Here is a 16,540-nt window from a genome sequence, read left to right as displayed (position 1 = left end):
CTACAGTGGGGAAAATAAGTATTTGATGCACTGTCAATTTTGCAAGTTTTCCCACCTATAAAGAATGGAGAGGTCTGTAATTTTTATCGTAGGAAATCACATTGTATGATTTTTACATAATTAATTTGCATTTTATGGCACAAAATAAGTGTTTGATACAATAGAAAAACAGAACTTAATATTTGATATTATGATATTATAACCTTTGTTTGCAATTAGAGGTCAGACGTGCCCTGTAGTTCTTTACCAAGTTTGCACACACTTCAGCAGGTATTTTTGCCCACTCCTCCATACAGATCTTTCAGATTTTGGGGCTGTTGCTGGGTAACATCGAGTTTCAGCTCCCTCCAAAGATTTTCTATTGGGTTAAGATCTGGTGATTGGTTAGTACACTCCAGGACCTTGAAATGCTTCTTACGGAGCCACTCCTTAGTTGCCCTGGCCGTGTGTTTTGGGTCACTATCAAGCTGGAAGACCCAGCCACAACCCATCTTCAATGATCTTACTAAAGGAAGTAGGTTGTTGATCAAAATCAGGAGATACATGACCCATCCATCCTCTCTTCAATGTGGTGCATTTGTCCTGTCCCTTTTTCAGAAAAGCACCAAAGTATGACGTTTCCCCCACCATGTTTCACGGTTGGGACGGTATTCTTGGGGTCATACTCATCCTTTTCCGTCCTCCAAACATGGCGAGTGAAGTTGATAACAAAAAGTTTGATTTGAATCTTATCTGCCTCCTCTGTATCATCCAGATGGTCATGGGCAAACTTCAAATTGGGCTGGACATGTGTTTGTGTGAGCAGGGGGACATTGCGTGCACTGCATGATTTTAAGCCATGATGGCAAAGTGTGTTACTGACGTTAACATTTGAGACTGTGGTCCCAACACTCTTCAGGTCTTTGACCAGGTCCTCTCATGTACTTTTCTACTGATTCCTGACCTTTTTGAGAATCATCTGTAGGTAGGAGAACCAAGTTGGTGGTTTTTCTGCCGGAAAGAAGCAGGGCGCGTCCGAGGGTGAGTATATACCTAATAGGAATATACTCACCCTCGGCTTCTTTCCGGCAGCCTTCCTTCCTAAGAATCAGCCCTTCCAGGACCTTCGGTGACGTCACGGTGACATCGCGGCTTGTGATTGGTCGCGCGAGCGGTCACATGGGCGGCCGCGCGACCAATCACAAGCCGCGACGTCACCGCGACGTCACCGCAAGGTCCTGGAAGGCTGATTCTAAGGAAGGAAGGTTCCCGCTTAGTACCAGGGCACATCAGATGGGTAAGTATAGCGATATTTTTTATTTTAATTCTTTATTTTACACTTAAATCTGAATTCCGATACCAATTCCCGATATCTTAAACATATCGGGAATCGGTATCGGAATTCCGATTCCAGATTCAGAAGATCGCCGACTTCATGGCCGACCCCACACAGGGGTCGGGTCGGGTTTCATGAAACCCGACTTTGCCAAAAGTCGGCGACTTCTGAAAATTGCCGACCCGTTTCGCTCAACCCTAGTGTGCACTATACATATATAGTGTGTGGTTATGTTACATGACATCTCTGGAAGGTGAATCTTTTTGTCAGCTATAAATCCTGAGGAGCACAGTGTCCCCCTGCTCCCTCCAAAGAAGGATAAGGCTGCTGTGCCCAATCTGTCCCCTGACAGGACACAGCAGCTCAATTCTACTGTACACTAGATGAGGTGCAAACAACAAAGGGTAGATTTATTGGAAGGCAAGGGATGAAGTGAATGAGGAAGATGCAAAAAGGGGTATACAATGGCAAAAGACAATTTACAAGAGTTATAAACATTATCTTTCCCGTAAAATAGCACGGTGCTCAAACTATTACAGACTCAAAATTTGTCTAACCAGCAAATGTAAACAATAAACAGGTGATGATGCTACTCTACGTATAACCTCCCTGGCCTTTACTAAGCAGGCCACACGGCTCCAGTGTACTGACTATTGAAGCCTACACTAGGCCCTAACAGGTGCACCAAACAGGAACAGACTCACGGTGATGTTGGAGAATCAGGTCCAGTCCCAGGGGGGCCCCCAGCAGTCTAATATCGTGGTGCGTACGGCTTTCTGTCAGCTCTGTGAAGCGTGGTCTTCTCCTTGCTTCTGGATCCTAGGGATACTCCTGGAAACTGTAAATCCCTTCCTCTGTAACTTCATGGCTCTCTTGCAGCTATATCAGGGCACAGTTCCTCTCTTTTTCAGCTATCAGCACAAAAGTCCTCTCTGCAGCAGCCTCAGCTCACACACGCTGCTCCACACCTGCACTCTGCCAGACCAATTCATCACACCGACTATTGCAGGGGAGAAGCAGAACATTCCTTCATGCCAGACAAGGGGGTGCAGCCTCTTAAAGTGACAGCGTATTCCTTACTGTCCATAACAGCACCACCCTCTTACACAGGGGTCAGGATATAGCAGCATCCTCAGTGAGCGGCTGCTGTGCTGATAATATGGCTGATGCAGTGACTGAACAAACAGCCGGCTCACTGAGGATGTGTCTGCTGCATGTGTGAACTAGAGCCTTGAAGGACACCATCCACCAGCACAGGCTCAAGCACCCACCCGGCGGGGGCTGCGCTGCTCCAGGTGCTCTGTGGTGGCTGACTGGGGAGAATACTGCAGGAGCGGGGGCTCAGCAGGGACTGGATGGAGGAAAGTCCCGCCCTCCTGTTGCTCAGCGCTGGCTGCCTCTCTCTCTTGTCTGTCACAATGATGCTCCCCCTCCTGCTCCTTCCACAAGCAGCTCTGTCTGGTTTATGAAAACCCTGACACCGGGCCCCTCCAGTTCATGGGCCCTATACACCAGTAAGGGCAATAATGCCCTGATGGCGGCCCTGCTTATACATAAAGAACCTGTTAACCCTTGTTCTGCCTCCTGTGTGTCACTGCATCCTACTCTCCTGCCAGCATCCTACACATCCTATCCCCATGAAGTGAGATCCTGCATGGAGCCCCAGACTGAGGAAGATGGACAGTTATTTGAAGAGTCACATGTGAATGGTGCAACAGTGCATATGACCCACCACAGCTCCAGTTACATGGTGCTCTTTGGAGCTAGTCGGGTCTTGGGATTGTGTGTGGTCCCAGCGGTTGGATCTCCAGTGATCGGAAAGTTTTCCCCTAACCTCCAAACTTGCAATAACCGATTTAAACAGGTTTCTGAGATTTATTTTTATTTGCCCATAGGAATGTAGAAAATAATAAATCAATTCTGACCCTCATGAAGTCCAATTCCTAAACCTTTCATCCAATTTTAATGTGGATACCCTCAAATGAAAGCTGAAAGTCTGAACTTCAACTGCATCTGATTCTAGGGATGTGTCTCTTCCCAGCAGTTGCTGTACTTTCAATACAATCAGCGTTTTATCATTCGGATATTATCACTGCTGGCCTAGGTCTCAGGAGGACTGGCTTATCTGTGTAACCACTCCCCATCACTGATTGGCAGCTTGCTGACATGCACAGTGCACACAGGAAGTTGCCAAATAGGGTTGTTGGCGGGGCTATGCACAGCTCAGCATTCTGACCACTGCTACATCTACAGCAGAGAAAACAAGGATTCTAACCAAACTACACTAAGCAGCCTAGTAAGTACTACCTCGCTAAAATCAGGCTCTGTAGCCTTACATCATGCAGCTCTCAGATTGCATGGTGAAAACTTGCTGAGACATAACCCTTTAACCTCAGGGGGATTTTCCGTTTTTGCGTTTTTGTTTTTAGCTCTGGGAAGAAGGCGAGCTATAACTTTCTTATTTTTCCATCAATATAACCTTGTGAGGGTTGGTTTTTTGCGAGTTGCGAGTACGAGTTGTACTTTTGAACAACACCATTGGTTTTACCATACAGTGTACTGGAAAACGGTGTGGTGAAATTGCAAAAATGTGCAATTCCATAATTATTTTTTTCCCCATGTTCACTAAATGCTAAAACTGTCCTGCCATTATGATTCTCCAGGTCATTACGAGTTCACAGATATCAAACACGTATAGGTTCTTTTTTATCTAAGTGGTAAAAAATTTTTTCAAAGTTTGTAATGAAAAAAAAAATGGCGACATTTTCCGAGACCTGTAGAGGGTCCAATTTTTGGTATCATGGGTTAAATGAAGCTTATTTTTTGCATGCTGAGCTGAAGTTTTTATCAATACCATTTTGGGGAAAATATGATCATTTGATCGCCAATAAAATGCATTTTATTGTAATATTGCAGCACCCAAAAAAAGTAATTTTGTTGTTTAGATTTTTTTTTTCTTGTTACACAGTTTACCGATGAGATAATTCTTTTTATATTTTGATAGATCTGGCATTTCTGAATGCAACGATAACAAATATGAGAATTTTTTAATGTATTTTTATAGTTTTATTTTGATTGGGGCAAAATGGGGGTGATTTATAATAATAATAATATAATAATAATTTTTATTTATATAGCGCCAACATATTCCGCAGTGCTTTACAACTTATAGAGGGGACTTGTACAGACAATAGACATTACAGCATAACAGAAATCACAGTTCAAAATAGATACCAGGAGGAATGAGGGCCCTGCTCGCAAGCTTACAAACTATGAGGAAAAGGGGAGACACGAGAGGTGGATGGTAACAATTGCTTTAGTTATTTGGACCAGCCATAGTGTAAGGCTCGGGTGTTCATGTAAAGCTGCATGAACCAGTTAACTGCCTAGGTATGTAACAGTACAGACACAGAGTGCTATTAACTGCATAAAGTGTATGAGAACATGATGCGAGGAACCTGATTATGTTTTTTTTTTTTTTTGAATGGGCCACACAGGGATAGTTAGGTTAATGCATTGAGGCGGTAGGCCAGTCTGAACAAATGAGTTTTTAGGGCACGCTTAAAACTGTGGAGATTGAGGATTAATCGTATTAACCTAGGTAGTGCATTCCAAAGAATCGGCGCAGCACGTGTAAAGTCTTGGAGACGGGAGTGGGAGGTTCTGATTATTGAGGATGCTAACCTGAGGTCATTAGTGGAGCGGAGGGCACGGGTAGGGTGGTAGACTGAGACCAGAGAGGAGATGTAGGGTGGTGCTGAGCCATGGAGTGCTTTGTGGATGAGGGTAGTAGTTTTGTACTGGATTCTGGAGTGGATGGGTAGCCAGTGTAATGACTGGCACAGGGTAGAGGCATCGGTGTAACGGTTGGTGAGGAATATGATCCTGGCAGCAGCATTCAGGACAGATTGGAGCGGGGAGAGTTTGGTAAGAGGGAGGCCGATTAGTAGAGAGTTACAATAGTCCAGACGAGAATGAATAAGTGAGACAGTAAGAGTTTTTGCAGAGTCGACAGTAAGAAAAGGGCGAATTCTAGAAATGTTTTTGAGATGCAGATAAGAAGAGCGAGCCAGTGATCGGATGTGGGGGGTGAATGGAAGCTCGGAATCAAGGATGACCCCAAGGCAGCGGGCATGTTGCTTTGGAGTAATGATGGAACCGCACACGGAGATGGCAATGTCAGGCAAAGGTAGGTTAGTAGAGGGAGAGAACACGAGGAGTTCAGTTTTTGACAGGTTCAGTTTCAGATAGAGGGAGGACATGATGTTAGAGACAGCGGTAAGACAATCACTGGTGTTTTCTAAAAAGGTTGGCGTGATAACAGGAGAAGAGGTGTATAATTGGGTGTCGTCAGCATAGAGATGGTACTGGAAACCAAATCTACTGATTGTTTGTCCAATAGGGGCAGTATACAAAGAGAAGAGGAGGGGGCCTAGGACTGATCCTTGAGGAACCCCAACAGTAAGGGGAAGGTGAGAGGAGGAGGAACCAGCAAAACATACAGTGAAGGATCGGTCAGAGAGATAGGAGGAGAACCAAGAGAGAACGGTGTTCTTGAGGCCGATGGAGCGGAGCATAGTGAGGAGGAGCTGATGATCCACAGTGTCGAATGCTGCGAAGAGATCCAAGAGAATTAGCATGGAGTAGTGACCATTAGATTTAGCTGTTAGTAGGTCATTAGAGACTTTAGTAAGGGCAGTTTCAGTAGAGTGTAAAGAGCGGAAGCCAGATTGAAGAGGGTCGAGAAGACAGTTATCTGTGAGATAGCGGGTAAGAAAGGAGTGGACCAGGCGTTCGAGGAGTTTAGAGATGAAGGGAAGATTAGAGACAGGTCTATAATTAGCGGCACAATTTTGGTCGAGGGAGGGTTTTTTAAGTAATGGATGTATGATGACATGCTTAAATGAGGAGGGAAAAATACCAGAAATGAGGGAAAGGTTGAATATTTTTGTTAGGTGAGAGGTGACAGCCGGGGAAAGGGACTGGAGGAGATGTGACTGAATGGGGTCACTGGTGCAAGTCGTCGGGCGAGAAGATGCAAGGAGCCTGCTTACTTCTTCTGTAACTGGTTCAAAGTCAGAGAGTGAACTAGATGCAGTGGGGGAGGGAGGACAGTGCATGGTATGAAGAGATTGGGAGATGATTTCCTGTCGCATGTGGTCAATTTTTTCTTTGAAGTAATTGGCCAGATCGTCAGCGCGGAGATCTGTGGTTGGGGCCTGCTCTCTTGGGTTGAGTAGGGACTGGAAAGTGTCAAAGAGACATTTAGGGTTATTTGACAGTGAGGTGATGAGGGTGTTGAAATAGGTTTGTTTGGAGAGGTGAAGGGCAGAGTTGTATGTTTTTAGCATGAACTTATAATGGATGAAATCTTCGGGTAGATTAGATTTTCTCCACAGACGTTCGTCGCACCTGGAGCACCGCTGCAGGAAACGTGTTTGCAGCGTGTGCCACGGTTGTCGCTGTCTGTGCCGAGTTGTTCTATGTATAGGAGGTGCAGCTTCATCCAGGGCACTTTGCAGGGTTTCATTGTAATGCTTCAGAGCAGCATATATATATATATATATTTTTTTTTTTTTAAAGGAAACCTGTCACTATTTTTGTGTCATACCAGCTAAAAATATCATCTTGGTCAGCGTCTGCTATGCATTCCGTAAATACTTATGTAACCCCCTGAATGCCCCTGTATAGCTCTGAAAAATAGTATGTTTTGCCCAACTGTGGGCAAAGCCGAACAACAAAAATGCTTGTGTAGCAAAAATGATCATCTGCTATGAACGCCGGCCATGGGGTGGCAGTGATAGCAGATTGGCAAGACAACCGCTGTGGTGTCTTGTGGATCCCCGCTTGCATGCCAACCCATTAGCACCCTGTGGTCATGTGACGTGCGCTGATGGGCAGGGTTAGTGACACGCATCCTGCTGCTGTCAGAGATTGACAAGTTAACATGTTAACAGCCGCTGGTGGATTGTGATTCCACTCACGGCTGTTAGGGGCACATGATACCTATACATCATAGGTTGTAAATGGGTCAGCACTTTCATTTTAAGCATTCTTACTGTGCATCATTATTTATCCACACTTGCCTAAAGTTTTTGCACAGTAATATGTATATATATATATATATATATATATATATATATATATATATATATATATATATATATATTATATTTTTCAAGATGTTCGCCTGTGTTTGCAGATGTGAATGGCTAAAATAACTGTGCATCAGTCAAAAGTCTCACTGTACATAACACAATGACAATGTTTGCTGTGTTTCCTTTCCTTGCTGTCCACAGCCTCCTTTCTAGCAGAAACACCCAGAGAATAGGAGGCAGTCAGTGAACAGATGATTGCTCAGCTGCTGACTACAGCTAGAATACAATATTTCCACTTCACATATTGCAGCTCTAAGGGAATTGCTCTTTACAAGCCAGAACTAACAATATACAGCACCGATCAGACAGGACCAGCAGCCACATCCAACATCCATTGCAGGACATAACCTACAGCCCTTAATGGACCAGAAATGAACTAAACATTGTGCCCTGTCATTATCAGGCTACAGGCATACAGTTTTTTTGTGACATTCAAAAGAGAAAAGTCTTAAAAGTGATTTTTGAGCATTTTTTCAGGTGATTTTTTTTGGGGGGAGTGGACCAGCTCAAACAAAACTAAAAAAACATATGCGCATAGTCATTTAAGACGCTTACTAGGAAATCAGGGCGTTGGGGTGTTTAGACATTGTTTTCATCTAAGTATAATAAAGCATAAGCATGTTTCTAATTCTCTCAGGAATTCCTAGGCTATTATATAATGGGTACTGTCAGCTCTTAGCGCATAGTTTTATAGGACAATACTCATCATGAGCTGAGGAATTAACTCTTAATACACAGAGCCATTTGCTGGCAAGACAGAGAAGAGCTCCCTGTAACAATTGCTAGGCAGGCAGCCCCCTGACATTTGCACTGGAGATCTCCTCCTCTCTGTGTTTACACAGTTGTCTCCATTCATTCACTTCCCTAGTGGTTGATAGAAGTCTCTGTGCAGTGCAGGGTCACAGTCACATTCCTGTTCTCAGGCTCAACACAGTCTACTTCCATTGCTGCATACAGTATTTCTAATAAGCAGCATGCAAGATCCCAGCAGGAGATACCAGCTTTTTAGCAGCTGTCACTATGTAGGATGCCTGGAGAGATGACCTCTACTCGCCCAGCAACACTTAGAGGCTCATTCATACTATTATTCTGCTCCTGGATTTTTAGGACTTGGGCTGGGAGACGTCCCAAGAGCAGAAGGAATCTGCTGCTGGTCTGCACTGCTTGTCTGCTCTATGGCATTTTTGTCGTAACCCAGGCAGGTAATTTTTTCCAACACTATAAAAATCCTAGGAGGACTGATCAAGCAGATGGAGATGGAGTTTCTGAGCAGCATAGGAACTTTTTGGAACAAAATACTTTTTATGTTGAAAATTCCCAGCCACTTGGAGGCGCTCTAAACAGTTCTACAACACTTCAGCCAAATGTTGTGTACATCACTTTGAGGTCCAAGAGGAGCAAACCAGCCAACATTAGGGGAACAGTGAGACCAAAGAAGAGGAGAAAATTTGGGGTTGTTGGACAGCATGAGTTGGGGTATAGGATGCAGCAAGACACTGGTAGACTGGAGGACAAGCATATGAAAAAGTATATACATAAAGGATCCCCCACTCAGAAAGCTGGAGACACAGGGGCAAACATATTGAGGGATGCAAGGGGGGAGAGTCACCAGAGCAACATTCGGATTTACAGTGACCGTGCCCCTCCTTGGTTTAGTGATGAAGACATCAGGGCAATGAGGTTCCTAGCTGACTCAAGAATACAGAGAATTACACAGTTGCCTTCTAAACAAGCATATCTCATGTATGAAAACCCGTCCTGGAAAAAGCCTGCTCCATCCACACCATTCTCAGGGTGCCAAGGAATTTGTGGTCTTGTTAGAAGACCCTTGGACATGAGTGAAGTGTTTGCTTTCCACTTGGATCGGATACTGGGGCTTAACCGAACTCTGCCATCTGTGAGCAGAAAGTTTGAGTTTGCCCAAGGTAAGAGGATGTATTGTTCTATTGTAGTATGGCTCTGGTTTCCTGAATTAGATGTGTTACTGCCACCTGTTAAATCTACATTTAGACCCTTCCATGCATTATCTCAGATTAATTCACATATCTAAGTGCTGAGGTTTGCTCACAAAAAAGTATACAGAGCATAAAATCCTTCTAGAATTCGGGAGTAAAAAAATAATGTTGTTTCCTGTTTATTTTTGCATATGGGAAAGCTGGTGTCATAGGATATGGCTTCTATTACAGCAGCTTTCATAAAGTTCCAAATAGCTAATCTGGTATGTTGGCAGGAGATAAAAGACAAAGATCATCCCTTTTGATTAGGGAAAGTGATATTTTCTAGGGAGTCAGGACTACGTCAGAATGCCAGAATTTATTTTATCTTCTTTTGCAAATTAAATGATTTCTAGGACAATTTACACATTAAACACTTAATAGAAATGAATATGGACTGAATGATATGTGTGATAGATCAAGTGTTACTCATCGTGAAGTAGGAGTGCTTCTCTGTTTTGTCATTGAGTGTTTATCACTATTATCATAAATTTTACACTTTTTAGTATAAAAAGTTACATTGGGTAACTTGCGGTCATGAAAGTTACTGACAACAATAAAAAATATTCTAAAAAGATGTTTTTAGGTTTTGTTTTGAGCATACATGAAAAAAACAGATGAATTTTGATGAGAGTTTTTCATCCATCATTTATTTTATTTATTTTTTTCAACCTATCCATATGGTTCTATTTACATAATGGATGCCAAAACTATTGTCCTGGTATGCCTTGAGGAGTTTAATTTAGTATGCCATGTTTCCTCTGTATAGAAAAGAGCAGAGCAGACAATGACTTTTTATACAGAGGGCCACAGCAAAAATAAGTGTATCTTGCAATATATATTTTTTTTAGAATAAAGTCATAGACCACTATGTCCCTTGCGCAGCCCATACAGTAGCAAATGCCATTAGATTAACACTGGGAAAAAAGTATATGGTGCAGCAGACAGTTTATTACTGTATACCATTGTATGAAATAGCTTCCACCACACTATTAGATACTGCAAGTATACCAATGTATACTGACCCACATTTGAGTTTGTGTACAAATAAATTTGCAAGAAAAAAAAGTATCATACGGTGGATTAGGCCAAAAGAATTTTATGGATTTTTTTGTTGTTGCTGCTTTGTACAAGTCAAAGTTTGACAAAGCCACGTTTGAACGCTCCAAAGTCAGCTTTAAATACAGCTGTGATATACTTGACTTATTCTCTGCTACCATATCAGAACAATTAAAATTCACAACAAATTTGCTGAAAATCTGTTGCGTTTTCGAACCTTGAATGTCAGACTTGTGAAATCAACCTTATTTGCACTGTACTGTACTTTGATCACTCATCTGTCACATGTGAACATGGCTGAGCATTTAGAGGACAATAAGCTTAAAATTGATTGATAAGCAAGAGATAAACTTGCTTACAATGTCAGTCTACAGGATTTCCTGCTGTTTCTGAAGCAATCTGTTAACTGAGGAAATTAGACTTTAAGTCATGGGTTGGGATGTAGTATTCTTGCTGTCCTCTAGCAGACATAGCCAGGGTTGCCAACTTTGTTTTTTATATATTTCTGGACAGTTTCTCGAAAAATCACGGACAGCCGACTTTTTAATGAACACATTAGATGACCATAATAAATCATTATGATAAGTGATACATGTCTACAGCCCATAATTCTGATATGAAGACATCAGCTGCTTCACTGTGAACTGTAAAAACGTCATAAAAATCTGTACAAATCTCTTCAGCTTCCAAAGAATCACAGACAAGTCAACATTTTTTTACGGAGAGAGGAAAGAAATGCCATATTTTTACTGACTGTCCTGAAATTTCCGGCTTAGGGGCATTTGAGGAAGCCATTATGGCGAAACGGCGCTGTCGGGGTTACTGATGGACACACAGGAAAGGACACACGTATATGTGAGTAAAATATGTTCTCAGCTGCTATTGCCTAAGATTATATCTGCGAGTCACTTTTTGCACTAGACACCTTCAGCTTACTTTGGCGGTGCAGGCACACTGACATTTTGCCTTATGAGTAGTGTTGAGCGATACCTTCCGATATTCGAAAGTATCGGTATCGGATTGGATCGGCCGATACCGGCAAAATATCGGATCTCGCCGATACCGATACCCGATACCAATACAAGTCAATGGGACACAAATATCGGAAGGTATCCTGGATGGTTCCCAGGGTCTGAAGGAGAGGAAACTCTCCTTCAGGCTCTGGGATCCATATTCATGTAAAAAATAAAGAATAAAAATAAAAAATATGGATATACTCACCCTCGGACGGCCCCTGGCTGTCACCGCTGCAAGCGTCTGCCTCCGTTCCTAAGAATGCAGAGTGAAGGACCTTCGATGACGTCGCAGCTTGTGATTGGTCGCGTGACTGCTCATGTGACCGCTCACGCGACCAATCACAAGCCGCGACGTCATCGCAGGTCCTACACTCACTGCATTCTTAGGAACGGAGGCTGCCGGTTACACCGCTAAGGTCAGGGTCCGCCGGAGGGGTGAGTATATCCATATTTTTTTTTTAAATTCTTTATTTTTTACATGAATATGGATCCCAGGGCCTGAAGGAGAGTCTCCTCTCCTCCAGACCCTGGGAACCACACACTGGGAACTTCGGATTCCGATTTCCGATATCACAAAAATATCGGAACTCGGTATCGGAATTCCGATACAGCAAATATCGGCCGATACCCGATATTTGCAGTATCGGAATGCTCAACACTACTTATGAGTATTTAAACTATTATGGAATAATAATAATAATAATAATAATTTTATTTATATAGCGCCAACATATTCCGCAGCGCTTTACAACTTATAGAGGGGACTTGTACAGACAATAGACATTACAGCATAACAGAAATCACAGTTCAAAACAGATACCAGGAGGAATGAGGGCCCTGCTCGCAAGCTTACAAACTATGAGGAAAAGGGGAGACACGAGAGGTGGATGGTAACAATTTCTTTAGTTATTTGGACCAGCCATAGTGTAAGGCTCGGGTGTTCATGTAAAGCTGCATGAACTAGTTAACTAGCAGTACAGACACAGAGGGCTATTAACTGCATAAACTGTATGAGAACATGATGAGAGGAACCTGATTTATTTATTTTTTTTTAATGGGCCACACAGGGATAGTTAGGTTAGTGCGTTGAGGCGGTAGGCCAGTCTGAACAAATGAGTTTTTAGGGCACGCTTAAAACTGTGGGGATTGGGGATTAATCGTATTAACCTAGGTAGTGTATTCCAAAGAATCGGCGCAGCACGTGTAAAGTCTATGGAAGGGATCTTCTGATAACCGCAACATTTCAGCACTATGCACTTTGTAGATTAGTTTATAGAGGCAAATATACATGCTTTATTTAGCGGTATGTGCACATGAATAAAGTTTTTTCTTAAAAGCAGTCATTATGTATTGCTTCCTATACAGAGATGCGGTTTTTCTAGTAATAGGTCTTGCTTGCACATGCCACTTTATTTATTATAGGGCTGGTCCCCATAAATATATATAAATATTTGGAAGGTGTTATAGTGTTATGCAGTTTTGTCCATTTCCTTTTTCTTTGTGTTCCTTCCATCAGTACTTTCCTTGAATTTCCTTGTCTTGTTTTAAATGTCTTTGTCTAATAAAAGTATCATGTTTTAATGATACTATATTTGCCTTTGCCTCTTTTTCACCCACTATTGTTGGGGTGTTTTTGGGTATGAGAAACATCATAGTAGAACTATATGCCCAACAGTGACATACTGTATCTTAAAGATTGTGGGCCCCAATGCAAAATCTCCAACAGGGCCCCAATTATAACAAATCTTTAATAGTAATAATCTTTTTATAATGGGAAAAGGGACCTTTTGGGCCCTCCTAGGCTCTAGGGCCTGGGTGTGATTGCAAGCCTTGCACCATTGGCGGACACAGACAAAAGATGACCCCTGTGCCAGACAATTAAATAGGCACTTTACAGTTCAATAGTTTATAATTTCCCTCTGCCTTGGAGAAGGAAATGGCCCTCTTACCTGTTTTGCCCCTGTATGGCTTGTCAGGTTCCACCTATGATACAGTGGGGGAAATAAGTATTTGATCCCTTGCTGATTTTGTAAGTTTGGCCACTGATAAAGACATGAACAGTCTATAATTTTAAAGCTCTTTTGGCCGCTATAAGATACGGCCACCCCCTTTCACGGCTTATCTACAGCATTTTATAATGCTGTAGATAAGCCCCCCGATACGACCTGCAAGATAAGAGAAATAAGTTTTATTGTACTCACCCGGGGAAGGGGGGGTGGTCTGGGCCAGTCCAATGGCACAGGGGCCATAAGATGAGTCTAAAACTACATGGGGGAACTTGTTAATGATCTCAAGGCAGCTGGGACCACGGTCACCAAGAAAACCATTGGTGACACATTATGCCGTAAAGGTTTAAAATCCTGCAGTCCCCGCAAGGTCCCCAAGGTCAAGAAGGCACATTTGCAGGCCTGTCTGAAGCTTTCCAATGAACACCTGGATGATTCTGTGAGTGATTGGAAGAAGGTGCTGTGGTCAAATGAGACAAAAATTGAGGTCTTTGGCATTGACTCAAGTCGCCGTGTTTGGAGGAAGAGAAATGCTGCCTATAACCCAAAGAACACCATCCCAACTGTCAAGCATTGACGTGGAAACATTATGTTTTGGGGGTGCTTCTCTGCTAAGGGCACAGGACTACCTCACCGCATCAATGGGAGAATGGATGGAGCCATGTACCGTAAAATTCTGAGTGATAACCTCCTTCCCTCTGCCAGGACATTAAAAATGGGTCGTGGCTGGGTCTTCCAGCAAGACAATGACCCAAAACATACAGCCAAGGCAACAAAGGAATGGCTCAAAAAGAAGCACATTAAGGTCAAAGAGTGGCCTAGCCAGTCTCAAGAACTTAATCCCCTAGATAACTAATGGAGGGAATTGAAGCTCCGAGTTGCCAAGCGACAGCGTCAAAATCTTAATGATTTAGAGATGATCTGCAAAGAGGAGTGGACCAAAATTTCTCCTGATGTGCACAAACCTCATCATCAACTACAAGAAAAGTCTGACTGCTGTGCTTGCCAACAAGAGTTTTGCCACCAAATATTAAGTCTTGTTTTCCAGAGGGATCAAATACTTATTTCTCACTGCAAAATGAAAAAAAATTATATAATTTATGCAATATGATTTTCTGGATTTTATTTTTGATATTCTATCTCTCAATGTTAAAATTAACCTACCATTAAAATTATAGACTGTTCATGTCTTTGTGAGTGGGCAAACTTACAAAATCAGCAAGGGACCAAATACTTATTTCCCTCACTGTATATCTGCCCCTGCCCTGGCACCTATTATAGCTACAAACATAAGGATGAATGACCTTGGGGAGATCAAAACATCCAACACCGCGGAGACACCATCACGTGTTTCTCAACGCAGTGATCCAGAACACTGCCCCCATCCCTTATGGGAAATATGCAAATGCATGTAGAAAAGCCGTGGAGACACCATCACGTGTTTCTCAACGCAAGCAATAAATAGCCAGGTCTTTCACTGGGAAGGAACAACCACGGGAAGGGCAGCATCCAATAAAGGAAAACCACGTATGCCAAAACATGGTATCCATCCACAGACAGCTGTTTCGGGGTATTTGCCCCTCATCAGTGTGGAGTAGGAAACTGGCTATTAGGAGCAGTGCCTAGTGAAAAGGCTATAAACATAAGGATGAATGACCTCAGGGAGATCAAAACATCCAACACCGCGGAGACACCATCACGTGTTTCTCAACGCAGTGATCCAGAACACTGCCCCATCCCTTATGGGAAATATGCAAATGCATGTAGGATATCTGCGGAGACACCATCACGTGTCTCTCAACGCAAGCAGTGAATAGCCAGGTCTTTCACTGGGAAGGAACAACCATGGGAAGGGCAGCATCCAATAAAGGAAAACCACCTATGCCAAAACATGGTATCCATCCACAGACAGCTGTTTCGGGGTATTTCACTAGGCACTGCTCCTAATAACCAATTTTCTACTCCACACTGATGAGGGGCAAATACCGCTAAACAGTTGTCTGTGGATGGATACCATGTTTTGGCATAGGTGGTTTTCCTTTATTGGATGCTGCCCTTCCCGTGGTTGTTCCTTCCCGGTGAAAGATCTGGCTATTTATTGCTTGCGTTGAGAAACACGTGATGGTGTCTCCGCGGCTTTTCTACATGCATTTGCATATTTCCCATAAGGGATGGGGGCAGTGTTCTGGATCACTGAGTTGAGAAACACGTGATGGTGTCTCCGCGGTGTTGGATGTTTTGATCTCCCCGAGGTCATTCATCCTTATGTTTATAGCCTTTTCACTAGGCACTGCTCCTAATAGCCAGTTTCCTACTCCACACTGATGAGGGGCAAATACCCCGAAACAGCTGTCTGTGGATGGATACCATGTTTTGGCATAGGTGGTTTTCCTTTACTGGATGCTGACTGTTGTGAATTTGGTTTCTGGGCTCCCCCGGTGGTTTCTGGTGGTACTGCACTTATGTGCTTCATCTCCTCTGTTCACCTGTTTCCATCAGGATGTGGGAGTTGTCTATTTAGCCTTGCTCCTCAGTCATTTCTATGCCGGCCAACAATGTTACCAGAAGCCTTTCTGTTGCATGTTCCTGCTCCTAGACTACTATCAGCTAAGTTGGACTTTGAGTCCTAAGTTTGTTTTGCATTTTTGTTCCAGTTCTCTGTGTTTGAATATTTCTGAGGCTGGAAGCTCTTGTGAGCTGAAATTGCCACTCTGGTGTCATGAGTTGATATTAGAGTCTTAAAGTAATTTCAGGATGGTGTTTTGAAAGGGTTTTCAGCTGACTGTGTAGTTCCCTTTTCTGTCTTCCTACTATCTAGTAAGCGGACCTCAATTTGCTAAACCTATCTTCATACTTCGTATGTCAATTTCCTCTAAAATCACCGACATTATATGTGGGGGCTACTGTCTGCCTTTTGGGGAAAATTTCTCTAGAGGTAAGCCAGGTCTGTATTTTCCTCTGCTAGGGTCAGTCAGTTCTCCGGCTGGCGCTG

The 16,540-nt window shown here is 43.0% G+C and overlaps 1 protein-coding gene across 1 annotated transcript in view; it reads left to right on the top strand.

Annotated features, from left to right (window-relative positions):
• The first annotated feature begins 8,346 nt into the window (after positions 1–8,346).
• GASK1B (golgi associated kinase 1B) overlaps positions 8,347–16,540 on the top strand; it is a 139,193-nt gene continuing 130,999 nt past the window's right edge. The window contains exon 1 of the mRNA XM_077279405.1: positions 8,347–9,398. Within this exon, the coding sequence (XP_077135520.1) occupies positions 8,501–9,398 (898 nt within the window). The 5' untranslated portion in view covers positions 8,347–8,500. The remainder of the gene's footprint in view (positions 9,399–16,540) is intronic.

This window comes from Ranitomeya variabilis, chromosome 1, assembly GCF_051348905.1.
Source record: "Ranitomeya variabilis isolate aRanVar5 chromosome 1, aRanVar5.hap1, whole genome shotgun sequence".
NCBI classification, from domain to species: Eukaryota; Metazoa; Chordata; class Amphibia; order Anura; family Dendrobatidae; genus Ranitomeya; species Ranitomeya variabilis.
This window is presented reverse-complemented; position numbering and strand designations above follow the sequence as displayed.